Source organism: Mesoplodon mirus (assembly GCF_964341445.2).
Source record: "Mesoplodon mirus genome assembly, chromosome: 4".
Classification (NCBI taxonomy): Eukaryota; Metazoa; Chordata; class Mammalia; order Artiodactyla; family Ziphiidae; genus Mesoplodon; species Mesoplodon mirus.
The window spans coordinates 123,982,474-124,002,675 of NC_138979.1; the positions used below are offsets into that span (position 1 = coordinate 123,982,474).

At 42.7% G+C, this 20,202-nt stretch overlaps 1 protein-coding gene across 12 annotated transcripts in view; it reads left to right on the forward strand.

Moving 5' to 3' along the window:
• NPAS3 (neuronal PAS domain protein 3) overlaps positions 1-20,202 on the forward strand; it is a gene marked incomplete at its 5' end in the record, with an annotated part of 875,991 nt that overhangs the window by 841,346 nt on the left and 14,443 nt on the right. For all 12 annotated transcript variants that reach the window (XM_082619883.1, XM_082619879.1, XM_082619884.1 and 9 more), the window contains 2 exons: positions 7,205-7,398; positions 11,728-11,834. In XM_082619883.1, the coding sequence (XP_082476009.1) occupies positions 7,205-7,398; positions 11,728-11,834 (301 nt within the window). The remainder of the gene's footprint in view (positions 1-7,204; positions 7,399-11,727; positions 11,835-20,202) is intronic.

Genomic DNA, 20,202 nt, shown 5'->3' on the forward strand with positions numbered 1-20,202 from the left:
CATGTGGTTCCTGAGTTGATTGCCGCCTCCATACCTAGCTGATGATGATGACATTCCACAACCACCTTGCCTCTGTTGCATCCCCTTTGGCCCTGGAAGAGGCCTGCATCTTCACCTGCTCCCTGCGAAGCCCTCATTGCCCCCCGAAGCTCCCCCTCCCTTCAATCTCACCTCTGCCTTGAGAAGTCAACCTATCCCTCCTCTGTCTTTTCTTATCCCCAGTTGCTAAAGTCCCATTGTGAATTATGATGAAGATTACTAGAAGCGAGGCAGTTTCTAGAAATAACATCTGAGATGCTGGAAAGGGAAGGAGGATAACATTCTGCTGTTCTCCCGCCCCTCCCAGGGCCCACAGGCACCTCCTTCAGCTGTGAGCTCTCTTCTCCATAGTGTTTGCATCTATGGACAAGTACTTGGTCTCAGCTAAATGGTTGTGTTGTTGTTTTTTGGTTTTCCCCCAGGCCTTGCACAAAGACCCAGGTGGCAAGAGTCAGACAGACAGGGACAGAGGGACCTGTCAGGGGAGATTCTCCAACCTATGATACAGTCTAAATTCAGGAAAACCCACTGCCTAAAAATTTGCATGAAGTAATTTACATGAGGTTGATATTCTCACACTGGTTTAGATTAAGTTGTTAGGCTGTAGGCTAAATGTTTAGATTCAGAAGACCCGGCTAACCCTTTATCTTTCAGCAGGTTGTGGGACACCTCAGCCCCATCACTTAAAAGTAATTAGCTGACTCTCCCACCTTAGCTAGTGATTTGATGATCTGTATGCTGAACCAGACTTCTACAGGGGAATAAAAGAAAAAAAGACCAGAGTGCCAGAAGGAAGCCTAATTTTTAAGGTAAATTTGGATTCCCCTAAAGGACAAGTGAAAAAAATCTCTGAAGATGCACTAAACCCAGGGAATCATAGTTTTTTTACCTGCCTACAGCATTTTTGGTTCCCCTCTTTGCATGGCCCCATTCTGTACTTTACATTATGTGTGGAAAATAATGCACATAATACTTAGCACTTCCTTTTTTTTTTTTTTTTTTTTTTTGCGGTACGTGGGCCTCTCACTGCTGTGGCCTCTCCTGTTGCGGAGCACAGGCTCCGGACGCGCAGGCTCAGCGGCCATGGCTCACGGGCCCAGCCGCTCTGCGGCATGTGGGATCTTCCCGGACCGGGGCACGAACCCGTGTCCCCCGCATCAGCAGGCGGACTCTCAACCACTGCGCCACCAGGGAAGCCCCCACACTTTCTTTTGATAAAGAAAATGTTTCATAGGACTAGTAGTAAAATTTATTCCTAAAAGAATGGAGACTAGCTTCCAGATGTATTTTCCCATCACAGACTTTCTTTCCTTAGGTATTGACAGAGGGGGGCTTTTATCAAGGTCTTTTTCATGGGCTTGTTTATAACGAGAAGTTATTAGTGGAGCACATCTAAGTGTTTAGCACCAACAGACGATGGAAAGGAGCATATGGCAGGAAGAGAAATATATATTTGTCCAAGAAACATGGCTTGTTAACACTCCCACACTCGTCCTAAACTCCGTGGACATGTAGTCTCTGCACCGCACACACCCGCTCATCGTGTCAGAGAAGAAAAATAAAAGTCAAACAATGATTTCTTCAGTGTGGGACTGTCAAATGATGCAAATTTGGACATTTTCATCAAAGATGGTGGGATTTCCACTCAGAAATCCTTTGCATGCTGCTTCTCTGTGGCTGGTATCTGGCCAGTACTGTGTAAGGGGTTTAGAAAAATACAGGCTTTAGCATTTTTGCACAGCTCTTTATGATAAAACAAGAACAATGAAAGGAAATGTGAGGATTGAGCTCTTATATAAAATTAAGCTCGGGGGCAAAGAATCTTTTTGTTCAGAAATCTCTTTTGAAGAATGCCTGTAGATTAAAGACCAGGCTAAGACAAACCTTTAGAACACAGAGGCAGTTTTCACCTGACATTGGCCAAAACCAAAGCATTGTTCCAACTCAGTTGTGACCCATAAACCCCAATTGATTAATTCTTAAAGTAAGCTCTGCATTTAGTAACTTGCAGCTGTCCTCTGAAACTTCTTCCCCTGCCATGGGTAAGGGGAGTGGGAGGTAGGGTAGCCCTACAGCACAGTGAAAGCCCCTCTATTGAGCATTGGGTCATGGAATTCTCTAGAACTCAGCGAGAACCCTAGGTATCAGCGCCTGATTCTTATCCTCCATTTTATATCTTAGGAGATGTTGCCCTGGTCAATCTAGATGACTTGCCAAAATCACCAGAACCAGAACTCAAATTAATTGTTCTGTTTCCCAATTCAACGTTATTTCTACTCCACAGTATTCCTTTCACTTTAAAGTTACTAGGTTATTTTTATAGTTTCACAGTTCTTGACATACTATTAGTATTTAGGCCTGTATGTTTGTATTCAAAATCATTTCTCATTCACCTGCTTAACTCTACAAGGAAGCCATCCCATTCTTTGGGATGTTACCACGGGGCCTGGTGACCATGCGGCAAGTTTGGCATTTATGTCAGAATGGAATTGTGGATGGAGAAAAAGGGGGCTTAGAGTTTTCAGAAATGTTCACTTTTTAATAAAATTAATCATTATAGATTAAAAGAAACTCAATTTAGAGAAGCACCTAAGTTGCTTTAGGCTTCAGATACTCAAAGCACTGGGGTCGGGGGGGATGCCTTTTGTGTTCGTCTCTCATCTGTGTTTTCTCTGTTGGTAATTGCATTGAATTGCTTGGTTTTAACTATCACCTCCAGCCAAAACACCAAAACGAAGCACAAACCAATCAACCAACCAAGTCTTCCAAAACCATATCTTCATCTATCTTCTCTTAAGTATCCAACCCCTTTTTCCAACTATCCCCAGGACACCCTGCCCAGGACTTCCCCAGGCTGCTCAAATACAAAATGTCCACAGGGAAATCTTTTTTGTCCCTTTGTCAGTGATTCCTGTATTCCCATGTACCATTTAGTCTATCATCATCATCTTCCTATGACATAGGCTAAACATCACGGTGCTTCTCCCCAGGTCTCATTACCAATTTCTACTGCTTGTACCTGCCATTTGCCCCATCGCTGACTTCAGTTGAAATGCTCCTGGAGCCCTGGGTGTCTCCAGTAGGTTCTCTTTTAGATTTGTTTATCTTTTCTTTTATATTCCAGCCCTTTTCTCTATGTGGAACCCCTTTCACCATTCTATGATTATATCTTATGGCAATTTATTTTAATGCCAGTTTCATGTAGCCTTCCAGATCCATTTGGTCAAAAGTATTTTCTACCTACCCTGACCTCTCAAGGATCTCATTCTATACCTTTCTTATGGTGCACACTTGTTACTTAATGAAAATAGTATTTGTTGAGCATACACTGTGTATCAGGCATATACCTAGGCATATACCTAGGCATATACCCTTATATATGTTTTCACTTAATCGTCTCAGCAGCCCTATATTCTGGAAGTCCATATTTAACTAGTGTTGGGTGCAGCTTGGACATGGGGACTTTTAAAGACTCCCTGGGTGATTCCAGCAGGTAGCAAGGTTGAGAACCACTAGTAGAACTCCAAATCCATTAGCCAGACATTATCCTAGTAGATATCACCTTTGAAGCTCTAAAAAACAAACAAATGTTGGGCCCCAGCCCAGTGCTACCAAATTAGAATTTCTGGATGATAGAGCCTGGGAATCCATGTTTACACAAACAAAACTTCACAGGAGATTCTGTCACATAACCAGGATGGAGAACCACTGTCTTGATCAGACTCTGTGTTCCTTCCCAATATTACTATATTACAAGTAATTGTTTATGTTTCCTCCCACTATGTAGTCTGTAAACCCTTTGAGGACAGGTTTACATTTGATCCACCTTTGTTTTCTCCCTGGCACCTATCAAGGTCCCTTGCACACACTATGTTTCAGAAACTAAAAAACCAATAAAAGGCCCTTTAATGACCCTATTAAGAAAACAAAAGACACCTAGACAGAGTACTTATTCTCTCTGTACTAGGTTTTTAATCTCTAATATGCTGACCTGGAAAGTAAGCAAGTCATTTCAACTTTCTGAGCATCATAGTTGCATGGCTACACAGTACCAGAGCTAGTGCCAGTGCCCAGCTCTTCTGATAATACTCTCTCCTCAACACCTCAGGCCTTCAAAGCAAATACAAAGTGAAAAAATCAACTATCTGTGTGTTTGGATACCTGCTCTCGGCCATGTTTCTAAAATCTGAACATAACTTCTCACAATGGAAAAAAAAAAACTGTTGGCATTATGAAATAGATTTGGGAAAATACCTTAATTTAATCCCCAAGGTTAAGTACAGGACCTAACAGATATCCCTTTTCTTCTCTTCAGCACCATCTTCCCTCACCCCCAGATGTACATGCATACAGACAAACACACCCTCTGATTGTTCTTTGACATTTCTTGACAACTGTTAAGTTATTGCATTGGTAATTTTCTTTGGTTTTTCCCTTCTTAGTTTGTACAATTTCTCAAAGACTTTTCAAATAACCTAGGCTTCTGGCTATAAGTGAAATAATTTCAAAGTTTCATATACAGTTTATTTAACGCAGTAAATTGGCATCCGGTATAAACTTCTAATGTTTTGTTCAATATGAATATGCACATAAAATGTATACAAGCATAACAAAGTTGAAATGATGCTCAAACACGACCTAGAAACCAAGATTCTAGGCTCTTTTTTTTACCATTTCCAAGCCCGATGACTCTGGTTAAGGAGTGAACATTCCAAAGCCTCTCTCCTCACCCAAAAAAATGAAAAGGAGAATGACCTAAAATAGACCCTCCCAATTTTTCTCCCAAATATGAAATGTCATGATCCTTTAAAGTAATAATAATTTATTTGGCCCTTGGTCAAGATTAAACGAATAATCGGTCCTTACCCATATTATTCAGTTGACAGTTTAACAGGCGATCAGAATTATAATGAAATTTGTAGACTTCTTTACAATTTGGAAAGTGTTCACCACCATTACCTCCTTTGATTTTCATAACATAATTGCAGAATAGTCATCATTATCCCCATTGCACAGAAAAGAAAATTGAGAGGCAGAGAGGTCGAGTCCAGGAGAACAAAATCAGGAAATGGTAAATCTACTCAACCCAACTTTTGACCCCCTTCAGCACCTCGATGGCCACAGGCAAAGCTGGAGGAGATCAGAGGCGGGGTAGATCTGAATGCACACAGCTCCCCCAGCAGCCTGTCTGCCTTCCCAGAAATGTCTGCTAGCCCAGATGCCTTCAGATTGCTTTGGAAGAGAATACCAAGTGGGGATTTATTTAACATATCATTTCTGGGTGTGAGTTTTCCTGAGCATTTATAGTTCTGTGTTTTTCCAAGAAGCTGAGTGTTCCTGATAAAAGAAGACAGATAATGATAAATGAGCATCTATGTAAGCCTACCTGGGAGGAGGACCAGAGACTGTTAACACACCTCCTGTGAAGCTAATCCCATTTCTTTTAGCTATTTCTTTATTAGTTAATGAGGTCGTACAAAAAACGTGTGTCTGTGATGATGTTTTAGCATCCCTGCCTCTAGGAACATTTTCAAATATTCATAAAGTACCTCGTCTGACCAAAGCTTAAAGCAAAGGTGCATTAAGTATGATTTTAGTCTACTTCAATGCGGGTGGTCAAAAAACTGCTCCTGAAATAACCTAAATAATCCTCCTCATTGGTGTTTCCAGATCCACAGCTCTGGGCTCAAATGTGAACGGGGACAGGGAAGAGGTATCATTTAGAACAGCCAGGACTCCAAAGGGCGGCTCCTTAAGCTTTGATCCTGCTGCCTGACTGACAGCAGTGTGGCTTGCTTTTGGAAAACTGAATAACTTAAAGGAAACAAAAACACAATGAAAAAGGAATTACCAGTCAAGCCCCTAGGAAGGAGAGCAGATGCTAGTTCTTATTGCTCCTGGGAGGCCAGAGACCCACTTCCCACTTTGGTTCCTTCTGGCAAGGAAGGAAAAGAAGAATTTCAGAAAATGATTTGGCGCCCAGGGGTGCATTTGGATAGGCAAACCAAACACAGAAAGTCAGCCAGCTACGAAACTGAGCTCCAAGGTACCGGGAATGGCAGCGAGTACCTCTACAACTGGATTTGGGAAGGTCCGCCACACTGTCATAGGGCCCCAGGAACACAGCTAGAGTACACACACACACCCACACACACACATGCACAGTCTCCAACCCCCCACACATATACACACCTGCCTTCTATCATCCGGAAGCATTGCCACCCAAATCCTTATCCTTTCCATCTTTTTATGATTTCATTTTCCCAAAACATCGTTTAAGGAAATTGACACTATGACTCTTCTCCTATGTTCAGTTTACAAACAAAGGAACTTTTTCCAAAGATGGCTTTATAAAAATAATATTATTTAACATATGTGAGGATGATGAACCAATTTCCTTTGGTTCAGGGTGGCCTGGACTACCCATGGTATACTTTGGCTAAGAAACCAAAAATCACAGCCCCACGTTGTCCCTCCCGTTTCTGAGCAATACTTCTGAGCCACCACCAAAATGGTGCAAGGCTTCCTGACCCTACCATGGTGTGTGAGCTTAGGGAGCAAATCATACTACAAGGTCCTCTAACCTTCAGTCCCAGACGGCGCTGCGAGAAAGCATGGCGTTACATGTACGGGTAACTTAGCACTGCCTAACCTGAGATCTCTATGCTCAGAAGGACACATTCATTTCACTGTCACTGAGTTTTTTAATCACTGGAGTCCGGCTTTTTTGCAAATGAAGGAAAGCTCTGAGCCACACTTCTAAAAGGAGATGTCCATGGAATCCCACTCAGTACAAATTTGGAGAGAGACAGACATCATCCATTAATAAGGGCTGATAATGCAAACGTTTCTTTTTGCAGCTCAGGGCTCAACTTTCTTGTCCTTTTATCTGGTTATGAACTTCCTCTAAATGTGAAAAAAAAAGTCCTGAAAAATAGCAATAGCATAGTAATAATGCTGCCTTGAGAAATGCTCAGAGTATAATATTATTTCTCTTTTGTCTCTTGCCTTGAGGACATTGAGGGCACTTTGACAGCCCTTATGATTACACAAGATACAAGCTAACATTGGTTATTCCAGATGCAATTTTGCATTTCTCAAAAGAAGTACTGTTACAGCCCAGATGTAAATTTGACTATGTCCTGTACTTAATGTTCTATTACAGGTGATTCACATAACAGGCCGGCTACGACTAAGGGTGTCGCTGTCCCACGGGAGGACCGTCCCCAGCCAAATCATGGGTCTCGTGGTTGTGGCTCATGCCTTGCCTCCCCCTACGATCAATGAAGTCAGAATTGACTGCCATATGTTCGTCACTCGAGTAAATATGGACCTCAATATCATTTACTGTGAAAATAGGTACTTCGTTTTTGTTTTCATTTGCCCTGTTGTATGTTGCACATTGATAAGGGCCGGTGTTTTCAGCAGTCTGAAGGATTTTACTCTCCCAATGAGGCTCATTATAATCCTGATCTTATTTTTAATGGCTGCTTGGACTGACACCAACCATGCTTTTTATTTGAAATTTACATTGCTGCCCTGATTTACATTAGGGACAACAATGGAATGGAATTAGGATTCCCAGGCATCCATATGCTATAACTAAGACCCATTTTGGCCGAGAACCCAAGGAGAGAGGTGGGCGGAGACACTGTTGGCAAAACGATGCAGTAAGAGGTATCTCCTGATGCCTCAGCCAGACCCACTTCCTCAAGGACCCAGCCTCATGACAGCTTGGCAAAACGATGCAGTAAGAGGTATCTCCTGATGCCTCAGCCAGACCCACTTCCTCAAGGACCCAGCCTCATGACAGGCAGTGTTCACAGAGGCATTGAGCACCTTGTCCTAGTCAGCTCAGGCTGCTGGGACAAATTACCATAGACTAATAGCTCAAACAACAGACATATATTTCTCACAGTTCTGGAGGCTGGCAAGTCCAGGGTCAAGGTGCAGGCTGCTGAGGTTCCTGAGGGGGCACGCTCTTCCTGGCTTGCAGAGGGCTGCCTTCTTGCTGTGTCCTCATATAGGGGAGAGCAAGCTCTGCTCTTCCTCTTCCTATAAGGACACTAATCCCATCATGGGGGCTCCATCCTTCTGACCTCATCTAAACCTGATTACCTCCCAAAGGCCCCACCTCCAAATACCATCACATGGAGGGGAAGGATTTCACTCTACGAATTTAGGGGGTACACAAACATTTAGTCCACAAAACATGTAGAGAACAAATGAGAACTTGAGGCCCCCAGAGGAAAAAAGACAAAAAAGACATTTGTAAAACTATTCAATGACGCTTTGTAATCCTGAGGATTTCACTGTGATAAATTAAAGAAAGATGACTCATCATATGAATGACTTGGCAGACTGAGCTCTTCTAAAAGGACTTTTTAGCCTCAGGTTAAAAAGTTCCACTTTTCCATTAAGCACAAAGCAAGGGACAAGGAAATGGGATAGTGCCCCTTCAGACCTTTCACCCAGAAGTCACCAGCCCATCATCAGACTGATTTGAAGAAGAGAGAAGCACGGGGTGGGGGGCGAGGGGGGGAGGGGAGGTGAACACGCATCGGCTGTGGGAAGGAAGCTTAGCGACGCCGTCCACCTGGTGCCATGGGGAGAATTACCGAATTAATTTGTGGGGACGCTTTTGTGGCTCAGATTATCGTCAGGCATGAAGGCAGCACATGTTTGCTGAGTCCTGTGATTGCCTTCGGGGCGGGGCTGGAGGGGGGGGACAAAAGAGAGGAATGGTCAAGTGGCTTAGGAAATTGACCTCTCAGGGCCCAGCCAAGAGGAAGACAGACAGCGCCTACATTCAGTCCATTAGGAAGCGCTAAAGATGTTGAGATCAAGTTAGAAATGCCTACCCTTTCCGGTCAGGCTTTGATTCAGAGAAAAGAATTCACCATGGGAAAAGAGTACCCGCCCTGAGCTTTTTAGTGTTCAGGGGGGTAGAAAATATCATGAACCTGTCACTATTATTTAATGAGTAACTCAATCTATTTTCCAAGTTTTGGGGGTATTTATTAAAATTTTCTCATCATGACTGTATACTTGGCTGTGTCTAAGGTATTCTGCCATGGCCACAGAGAATCAGGAAAGATGAGTTTGCCAGAATGAGTAGCTAGAGTTTGCCAGGAATAATAAAGAGAGATAACATTTATTGAATACTTGCTACACCCTCAGCCATATGCGAAGTGCATTAGATGCACCATGTCACTGAAGCTTGAGGACGGTTTTGTGAGGTCAGTGTTGCCCCTGTGTCCATTGGCCCCACGCAGTTTCAGCTTAGAGAGAAAGGTCAAGTGCCTTGACTGAGGCCAAGATTTGAACCCCAATCTGCCATATTCAAAAAACATGCCTCCTGTGGGATCCCCCTGCATTCCTTGTCTCTAATTTTTCTTCAGAAGTCAGGCTAAATGGTAACGAATCGGAATAACCGCTGAGGTGGAGCTTTCATACACATGCAGCCATGAAAGAACACAACCACAGCCCACAAAGCGGTCTCTTCTCTGATTTAAAAGTTAGAATCTTGGACACCCAGGGAGGCAGGTAGACAGCCAGGGGATGGAGTATGGCTTTGCGTCTTTGGAAACATACGTCGGCTCCCTTGATTTAGATTCACAACCACCAATCCCCGCAAAAAAAGACGAAGCCTCATCTTATTTACGTAACTCCCAGTGATTGTCCTGTCTCCAAGCCATCATCTAATTCTCATTCCTGTTATCACAGGTTGATTAATTCTTTTGATGCACTCCATGGACTTGAGTGCCTTATGGTGCCACTCTAGTAACTGAGATCACTTTCCGTGACCCACTTTATGCTTTTTTCTTCCCATTAAAAAATGTTTTTTCCACAACCCCTTATTAGCCGGTACCATACAGCATTATTCCTCCACTGAAGATGATAGTAATTATTTAAAAGGATCCCCGTTAAAGGCAATTGCATATTGAATCTGAGGGAACAGCATACCTGTGTGTCAAGCACTGTGCTACATTCATGTCACTTCATTCATCAATCCCCTCACCAGCCTCTGAAGTTGTTTTACAGATAAGGAAACTGAGGCTCGGCGTACAAGATGCCATCAGGCTTCTGATCCTGATACAGGTCATCGGACTGGTCTAGAGCATTCTACACATATATTAAGAGGTCTTTGAACACTGAGCTGGTCACACTCACCACGGTAACAGGCTCTGAGAGTACAAAAGTGCTTCCGCTGTTTTGAGGGATTTCATTCAAATAAAAAATAAAGAACTGTCTTCCCTAAAAGAATGGAGTGCCTTTTCCCCAGGGTTTATAGTTTAATTAGGGATCTGCTAACTAGAAAATAGAGTCTGCTTCTTGACTCTGCAGGTCTCTAGGACAGCCTTGGGCAAAGCCCACATCTGATGCTTTCAGAGGAGCGGGCAAATTCCAGAAACACCAATGAAGGCCTTTAATGGCATCCTTATTCCCTCGTTTGCAGAAAGGGGGTATAAACTGTACTTGGAAAGCAGTTAATGGTTTTAGGAAAACACCAACTAATCTGTTTTATACCAGAAAACCATGGAATCCTGAGAAAACACTCCAGTAATTCTAGTTGGGCCCAAAATATGACTTAAATTGCTAGATGTTGAGAAATTCACTCACTGGGTAGTGTATTTTCATTACTTTCCATATTATTTTGGTTTGGTTTGGTTTCTTATTTCCTTGCCTTTAGGGGTCAGAGTTCACTCCCCAGCAGCAATCTCATGGGTTTCTTAAAGGTGCCGTAGCTAAAGATTCACTTCATATTTGATGAGTCAGAAACCATGAAAAGAACAGGGGCAGTAAAGAGAATCAATTAAACAAAAGATAAATTCTCTTCGGGATGGACCAAAATGAATCTGAACTTGGACAGGGAGGAAGAGAAGCAGCATTTTGGCATGTTTGTGTAAACCAGGCAGATTCCCCCAACGTTTTTTCCAGTTTTTGTTCTTTTCCTGTGCTCCTGCCTGAGGACATTGCCGTCTGGACAATCAGTGACAGAAGCTTACACACACGTATGGTCGAGCACAAGGCTGGCAGAGCTGCCAGAATGGTTTAAAAGTTTCCGTGTGGAATCCACCACAAAGTCCCAGTTAAAAGGGGCCGGAGTGAAAGCTGAGCTCCCAAATGACTCAGACAAAAAAAAAAGATAATACCCCCAGGCATCTGTATGTCTCAGCATTTAAATTATATCCCTTGAAATGCCAATTTGGACTTTGTGCCAAGAAGCAGTCGAAGCCCTTTTTCATGGAAATACCCAATAGAAGACCAATCTGTTTAAATGAAAGGTGTCTCTAATCATTTGGTATAAACATAACATGTTTTTATTTTATTATGTAACCTTGAATTATCTTGGCCTCTAATGAGGATCTCGCATTGTTACTGATTCTCAATAATTTCATAGAATTATGTTGTCTAAATGTGTATTCTGATACTAAAAAAAGAAAAGAAAAACCTATCTAATTATTTCAACACAATTGCTTGATCTAGCACAGTTCCTACTTTAGAAAAAGACTGTTTATATGTTAAAGAAAATAATTTGATCTAAAAAGGGTTTTCCCTCAGTGCCAAGTTCTCACAGGTACCCTGGTATAATGAAAATTGTCAGTGTATTTGTTTCTAAGTCATTTAACAGTTTCTATATTTCCCCTCCCTTCTGATTTCCAGCCTGTGTTCTTCTCTTTGTAGGATTAGTGATTATATGGATCTGACTCCTGTAGACATTGTAGGGAAAAGATGCTACCACTTCATCCATGCTGAAGACGTCGAGGGCATCAGGCACAGTCACCTGGACTGTAAGTACCTCCTGTGCACGGGGACAGCTGATCCCAGCCGGAGTCAACTGTCTCAGATGCTCTTTTGGTTTCCATGCCAATTTCTCCCTTCACATCTCCTGTACATTTGAGATGACTGTCAGCGCACAGTGAGAAAAAGTGAGACATAAATCGCTCCAACTTCTGTTGGGATTAGATTGAAAGCTGGACCTCCGGGCCCAGAGAAATTGCTGGATCTGTAGGCGCTCACCTGGGATTTTGTGGTCTCTTGTGCTCTCTCTCCCACAAAGTGATGGGGGAATCTTTATCTTAAGTGCCTTCTTGACCCTTTCATTTTCTAGAGAGCAAATTCCACTGTGAAATTTGTGGTCTCAGTTTCAAAACAGACATGGGAGAAGACAAGTTCAGCTAGGCCAGAGCCGCATAAAAATTCCTACTTGACTAGCAGCAAAACTGGGATGAGGGGGGAGCCTGGATGACAGGGGCAGAGTGCCTCATGTGGATACGGCAGCTCTCAAAGGTGCTGACTTTTCACTGTATTTCCGGAAAGAGGGCTATTTAGAGGGGCAGGTACCTCCATCTCCTGACTCTTGGAAGGGAGAAACTCATCTCAGCTCTTTGGGTCTGGTTCCCAGCTCCTGGCCAGCAGGCTCACCTCCAAGGCACCTTTTGTGGCATCTAAGCAAAGCAGGACCAGCAGTGTTCCGACTGGGTCCAAGCAGTAACTCACACACCAGCGTCTTCATGCACTCTTCCCTCATCAAACTCAGCAGGGCTGTTTCCACTAAGTGTGCAAGGGATCTGACAATCCCTTCAGGCAAGAGGCACTGGGCTGGTGGACCTCTTAGGAAAGGGCTGCCCTTTTCCAACAAGAGATTCTTTTCACAACCATTCAGTAGACTCTTCCTAGAAAATGAGGGCCCTGCCTTCTATAGTCCTAGAAGGTTCTAAACCCGGTTCTGAACTCCACTTTTAAATACATGCAAGGGGACACAAAGGAGATGGTACAGCTTGAAGCAGAAGCTTTTATGTAGTAAAACCAGCCAGGTGGCCTCTGTATTCATTTCTTCTTCCCTTTCTGGCCACGGTTGAGGAGAGCTGTTTCAGATCTTTCCCGCCCTTTGCAGTTGTTTAATCATGTCAAACTCAGATCTTCAGAAGCGTAATGGAGAGACACTAAGCTAGCCGAAGTCTCAAACTGTGAGCATCTTGAACTGTGTTTTTTATTTGTTTGTTTGTTTATTTATGGCGTGTTGGGTCTTCATTGCTGCTTGCAGGCTTTCTCTAGTTGCGGCAAGCAGTGGCTTCTCTTGTTGCAGAGCACGGGGTCTAGGCACGCGGGCTTCAGTAGCTGTGGCAGGCGGGCTCAGTGGTTGTGGCGCACGGGCTTAGTTGCTCCATGGCATGCGGGATCTTCCCAGATCAGGGATCGAACCCGTGTCCCCTGCATTGGCAGGTGGATTCTTAACCACTGCGCCACCAGGGAAGTCCCTTGTACTGTGTTTTGAACCCTGCATTAGCAACACTGACAAGGGAGCAAGGTCAGTGGCAAATTCTGTATACACTGTGTCTCTGGAAAAAAGCCTGCCTGTGAGGCTGCTCTGGCAGATTCTACTCCCAACCCAGAATGCATGCCTTGGTATGGCCCCCCAGCGATTTAGGGAACACACTTATTGCTAAGAACGAATGGATGTCGGGTATCACAGAAGCAGATGGCTCTTCAATTAACTGGGGGAAGAAATGATGCTGTTTCCTGAAAAGACACATCAGGTTCTTTGTAGCTGGGAATTTAGAGAAAATGGAGAAAAATCAGGATCTTTGGAGGAAGCTATGAATATATTTTGGGATGCGGATATGCCAGAGATCCAGACTTTGAAAATGAATATATTGTTTGTAAGACACAGTCATAGACCATGTGTGTGGGGGGCAGGGGGCGCTTTTTCATTCTGGAATCTTAATCGAGGTCTAAATTCAGAAACCTGATGCTGACAAAAAGGAACTTTGTCACCCTCTGTTATTATTTGGAAAACGTCATGCTATCTCTCTGGGATTTGATTTACAGCTTGAAGAAATACAATTCCTCAGGAACAGTGAGCCAGGGCAGTTCATTTCTTCCCATAAAGCAAGGTCTCCAACAAATACATTTGATGCCATTCTTTCCGATCTACTTTTATCTCGTTTTCAGTACCTGGAATAATTTGAGAGTGCTGAAAATAAACAACTCCGTCCACCATTCACTATTGTGCTAGTATCCTAATTTTTCTGGTATCCTGCCAACTAATGAACAGAGAAGGTATGCTTTCAAATTCTGTGATTTTGTTTTCACTACTTGATATTGACATGCTAGCTATTGCTTTATGATTTCATCCGCTAACAGTGATTGAGTTCAGTCTTTCAACTCATACACATGACTTCTAATTTTAAGTTCTTTTAATAACCTTAAACACATGAAAAACAAATAGAATGAGCTGATAATTCAGCACAGTAAAATATACTTCTCATATTTAGCTATCACGCTGTGGAATAACTCCACAATGTCAAGTAGCACACAATTAGTAAAACTGTAGGGGGAGGAAAAGGAATGTTTTGATCCTGAAGAATTTTGATCCTAATCAGATTGAAATTTCAGCATTCTTGTAGTGCTTAATATCTTCAATCATACACACACACACACACATACACACACACAAATCAAACTGATGCCAATGTCAGGTTTTGCATTCTGTGACTGAAATAAAATGCTAAAATATACAAATGCATCTTGCTTTGTATAGTAAACATTAACATCATTATAAAGTAAGATTGAGTCTAAAATTATGTGATGGAATGTCTGATGTTTACCTAATTCTCAGACCAAAGCCAGCCCAGTAACAAAATGACAGAGCATGTAATAAGTCTTGGTTGTGTAAACATTGAAAAAAAAAAAAGGCAAAAAGCCAGCACAGCATCTTGCTTGTCCAAAGCCCTAGGCTATTACTGAAGGATGCCTCAACTGTGCCTTCTTGGCAGGAGAAGGTCATGGTGACATGGAATCAGCTCAAGTATAAGATAGAATTCTAAAACAAAGGGATGGTTAAAAAATAAACCACATTAACTATTTAGCTTTTCTTCCTAGAGCTATTGGCACAATTCCTGGTTCTGTCCATGAAAGGCAGGTTGTAGTCATCTGATCATATTTCTGATATTTTGAGATGTGTCTTATGCTCCAGTTTATGGATAAAACTTAAAGAAAAAAAAGACTCGACAGCCTCTGATAACTCAAAATGCTATCTTTATCACTTAGATCTATTTTCCTAGCATAGGCATCTGTAAATCCATAGATGAACTTGTCTCTAGAATAAGAAAAGTAAAAGGGAATCTCAGCTATACCAGGATTTGACAACGCTGATAAATTGAACCAAAAACTTTGGACCAGTTACTCACCCACTAGGTTAACATGAGACGCCTGAGAGTTCACTGGGTTTCAACACAAAGAATCACTAGGAATCATTATCTATACCAACACAGTGGGTTAGTGAAATTACACTGGGATCTCAAGGGAGTTTAGGTCCTCTTTTATCATACTGTGACCAAAGACCTGTTTGATTTTTTTTTCTCTCTAAGCCACCTCACTGGAGTCACTGAACCCAATTTCATTGATTCTTCAGGCCAAATTGAGCAAATCAACATTTCAAGGTTTGAATTTTAAATCACCCATATTAGCAATTATTTGAGCACCTTTTCTTATCACCCTCCAGTTCTCCATTGCTCAGGATGTATTGACCTCAAGATGACCAGTCACATCTCCCTGGAGTCACACACTCCCATTACCTAGAGCATCTATGTCACTCCTGAATTATGAGAATGCCTCACCATGTACTGCTTTGCCTCTGCCTATAGCCCAGAAAATAGAAGAGCAAACCACACATGCTAACCATGTGGAGGAACACGCTTTGCATTTTGCTTTCGCCCCTGTCTATGGAAGATGCTGAATTTGCCTTGAGATATCTTTAGGGTCTTCCCAGGTCACATCAGCAACGACTCTCTAAAACCTGGAAAGAGTGGCCTGAGGGAAAACTTCCTTTCTCTTTATTACATTGTGTCCCAGCGGCAAGGGTCAAGGCTCAGGCTCTGGAGCAGTGGAGCTTCAGAAAGAAAGAGCCAGCAAGCATAGACGTGGTGGCAGTTTTCCCTTCCTAGAACTGGATCCACTCTGGAAGATTTATTTCAGAAAGAGAGGAGGACTTTTCAGCTTGTCTATGAGATCATTAGAGTTAAAAAGCACAGCCTACCCAATATATTGGGGAGCTGTTAAAAAATACAGTAGCCTGTTTATTTCTTAATTACAAAATTCTATACATCCTAACAAAATGAATACACTGCTACCTGGCGTAATGCATTCCACGCTGTTTTGCATCAATAACCCCTACACTTCCCTCCTGAAGGCGTCTCATCACCAAATGCAAGCCGACTGCTTAATGCAGGACTAATTAGTATATCCCCTTCCAGTCTGCAGGCCCTCCATTGTAATTCCTTCCCTGCTCATTTTTTTCCACAACCGAGCATCAATCAAAGTAAGTGCCCTGCCTGCCTAGGAAACACAAGATGTCCTCCATGCATTTGTCATCTGCCACAAAAACAAAGGGGGAATGTAATTGTTGATTCGGGTATGCAGCCATCGCATGCAGTAAAGGAAGCAGCGAGTGAAGGAAGAAGGGAAGGTGTGAAGTTTGATGTCTGGACCAAATGCAGATGGCACAGGGGACTTTTTCTATTTCCTGATCTTAGCTTTTTCCAGCGCTGGGTCTTCAGGGATTGAGCTGCCACCTGATCATTGGCTGGACATTTTCCCCCAAAGCAAATGAGTTTTTCCTCTTCTTCCATATGATTATGAAAATTCGCATGAAAGGAAATGCATTTAATAGCTACCGTGTCTGACTTTTTTTCAGAAGCCAAGTCAGCCTACATCATGTGCCTATCCGCTAACTAAAAAGACTGTCAAATGGAGACAAAATCAAGTCAGGTTTTTATGCAGGAGTGGTGAATTAGGTATTTTTCGGTTTTGGTTTTGGTTTTGGCCGTGCCGTGCGGCATGCAGGATCTTAGTTCCCAGACCAGGGATCGAACCCGTGTCCTCTGCAGTGGAAGCTCGGAGTCCTAACCACTGGATGAAAGGAAGTTCCCAGGAGTGAGTTAGTATTATTACTTTACATCTTTTTTTCTTTTTCAGCAAGTGCTGATTTTAGCTTTTTAAGTCCAAGGTCAGGCAAACACAGAGAACAGAGACCAGCAAGGGCCTACGTACCAGCTGAGTATCCCTGCTCCACTACATACTAGAAATGCAGAATTTCAGGCCAACCCTCAGGTTTACTGAATCCAAATCTGTAGTTAACAAGATCCCTAGTTGACTCGCATTCATGTAAAAGTTTGAGAAGTACTGACTATGCTGGTATTTAGAAGGCATTATTTTACATGGAGTAAAAAAAGTAAATACAGATCGACTGTATTTACGATCTTAAGGACTTCATTTACCCCCCCAATTGAATGAATTTTATTAATAGTAGTGAAATATGAATAGTCAAGTGGCTCTGAGGGCATCTCAATCAGTGTTCAAATGAAACGAGTGTGATTACTTGGTAAAGGATCGACTTCTTTACAAAGATGTAAAGTTTTAAATTGCAGTGGAGAAAGTTAATATTTAGCCATAGTAGTCAACCTGTAAGCAAAAGGAGGTCTTTCGTTTTTCCCCAGGTTGATATTTTTCCATGTACTTGACTGCACGTGTGACTAGGAAAAGTCATATTTTCCCTGTTCAAGGTCATCTAACATTTGTGAGTACTTACTACATACAAGCTTCGCAGTATTGCTATAAAGTTTCAAAAATAACTAAGTCATGGTCTCTACCTTCAAGCAGCTTACATATTGGTGGAGAGGACAGCAGGAAAACAGCCAGTTTTGAAAAGGTGGCATAAAATGAGGACTATCACGATGTGTAAACAAAACAAAGAAGCCCCAGAGGTGGGGGCCACCAAGGAAGGATAAGAAGTTCTAGGAGGCACGTTTTCCCTGGACGTTGAAAGAACATGGCAAGACGGCAGGAGATATGATGGGGGTGGGCGTCGGGTAGGTGTTGAGGGCATCCCAAGCTTTGAAGAGCACACGAAAAGGCGCAAAACGTAGCACGTGATCTTTTCTCTCTGCTCAGAGAGAAAGCCAGATCTTTGACTTGACTGATACATTCTAATGCAATTCTAACATGGATTCTTGGGCTTTTCCTTATTTTTCCTTATTTCCTTATTTCAGTTAGTAGTTGCTTTTATTTTCAGAACACAAACACCTGATACTTGAGAGAAACTAACCCATTGCTCTCATAAAGCATGATCAAGAAAATGAAACAATACTTCTAAATCCTCCATTTTAACAGAAATCAATTAACCTAAATTAACTCAATTCCAGTACTTCTTGTACTTTATACAAAATGAAGAACAAGATGACATCGTTTTTCTAAAAAACACTTTCTTTGAAATGTTGATTTAATGACACCCTGCATATCTCAAAAAAAAAAAAAGCCCTCAAACTTTTTTTTAAACACAAATGAGCAGCATAGGATTTAATTTGTGTATGTGTTTAGCATACAGTGTTTTTCCATTAATATAGGGTTAGCTAAAGAGCAGGTTATTTGAAGCTCTTGGAGAATTCCCACCCCCTCTCTGGCCTCCTCAAATTTGGGGCGAGACACATTAGCCAGAACCCACCTGATTACAAGTAACAGAAAACCCAAGTAAAAATGACTTCAACTTTCTCTGTAATCGTCTTCACTTTCTCTTCATGATCAAAAGACAGCTGTAGCACAGCCAATGATTAGCTCCTCACAGGACAATGTCCAAAGTCAGGAAAGGGTCAGTTGCTACTTTGTGTTCATTTTTTGAAAGAAAAGAAAATATTCCCACAGGCCCTCCAGGAAAGTCTCATTGTCCAGCATTTCATCAAATGTCCCAGCCTCAGCCACACGCTGGATGGAATTACTGTGGCTGGTATAAACAAACATTTATCCCTCCTGAGACTTGGGGGAAGACCACCACACATAAAGCCCCAAATGGGAGTTCTATTACCCAGGAAGAAGTGGCAGAACAGCTGTTCAGAGGACACTCAACGGTGACCGCTACCTGGGAGAATCTGTAATGTTTTCACAACAAAGTACCAGGATTTCTGACGATCCACAAAACAGCTGAACACATGACGTTTGTCTGGGCTCCTTTAAATAGTCCCGATATTATGGAACACTAATTTTTGTATACCTATGCCTCACCACTTAGATATTTCTTGCTAAAGATATTTAGTAGGCTTAATGAAATGACTGCATCCAGAAACACAGAGTCTGCCAGAGACATAAAATAAACCTGCCTATAAGGGGGAAGGGGAGGGTGGAACGAATTGGGAGATTAGGATTGACATATATATACCACCATGCGTAAAACAGATAGCTAGTGGAAACCTGCTATAAAGCACAGGAAGCTCAGCTCGGTGCTCTGTGATGACCTAGATGGGTGGGATGGGTGGGCAGGGGGTGGGAGGGAGATCCGAGAGGGAGGGGATATAGGTATGTGTACGGCTGATTCACTTCACTCTACAGCAGAAGCTAGCACAGCATTGTAAAGCAATTATACTCTAATAAAAATAAAAAAAGATTCATCTTTTTACCTTTTTTTAGGTCTCCCTACATCCCAGCTTAACCTTCCCAGTACTCCATTCCTCTTCATTTTTAAAGGAAGGTGAAGGACTCACCCAGGCCAGGTTGGACCTGCTGTGTTTTCATAGGCCTCCACGCCACTTTCCATAAATCATCACTGTGATAAACTTACTAGTAAAAATGACTGATAAGCATCTGTCTCCCATTCAAAGACAAAGAGAAGTAAATCCTTATTTTCAGAAGGAGGAAAACATTTTCAACAGTCTCCCACAGTAGAGAGACTTCCCCCTGAGTCTCGTTGTGCAGTGTTTCATCATATTCCAAACCTAAACCAACCCCCGGGAAGGGAGACAGAATTTCTGTGACCAGTTCAGACTCAGACAGGAGTTCAGGCCAGTGACAGATTTTGCTCACTTTGCTATCCCCCAGTGCCTGGCACAGAGAGGCACATTCAAAAGAATTATTTATTGAATGAGTGGATAAATCCACCATTTCCCTGATTTCCTAGTCATAAATCTTTTTTTTTTTTTTTTTGCGGTACGCGGGCCTCTCACTGCTGTGGCCTCTCCCATTGCGGAGCACAGGCTCCGGACGCGCAGGCTCAGTGGCCATGGCTTACGGGCCCAGCTGCTCCGCGGCATGTGGGATCCTCCCGGACCGGGGCACGAACCCATGTCCCCTGCATCGGGAAGCGGACTCTCAACCACTGTGCCACCACGG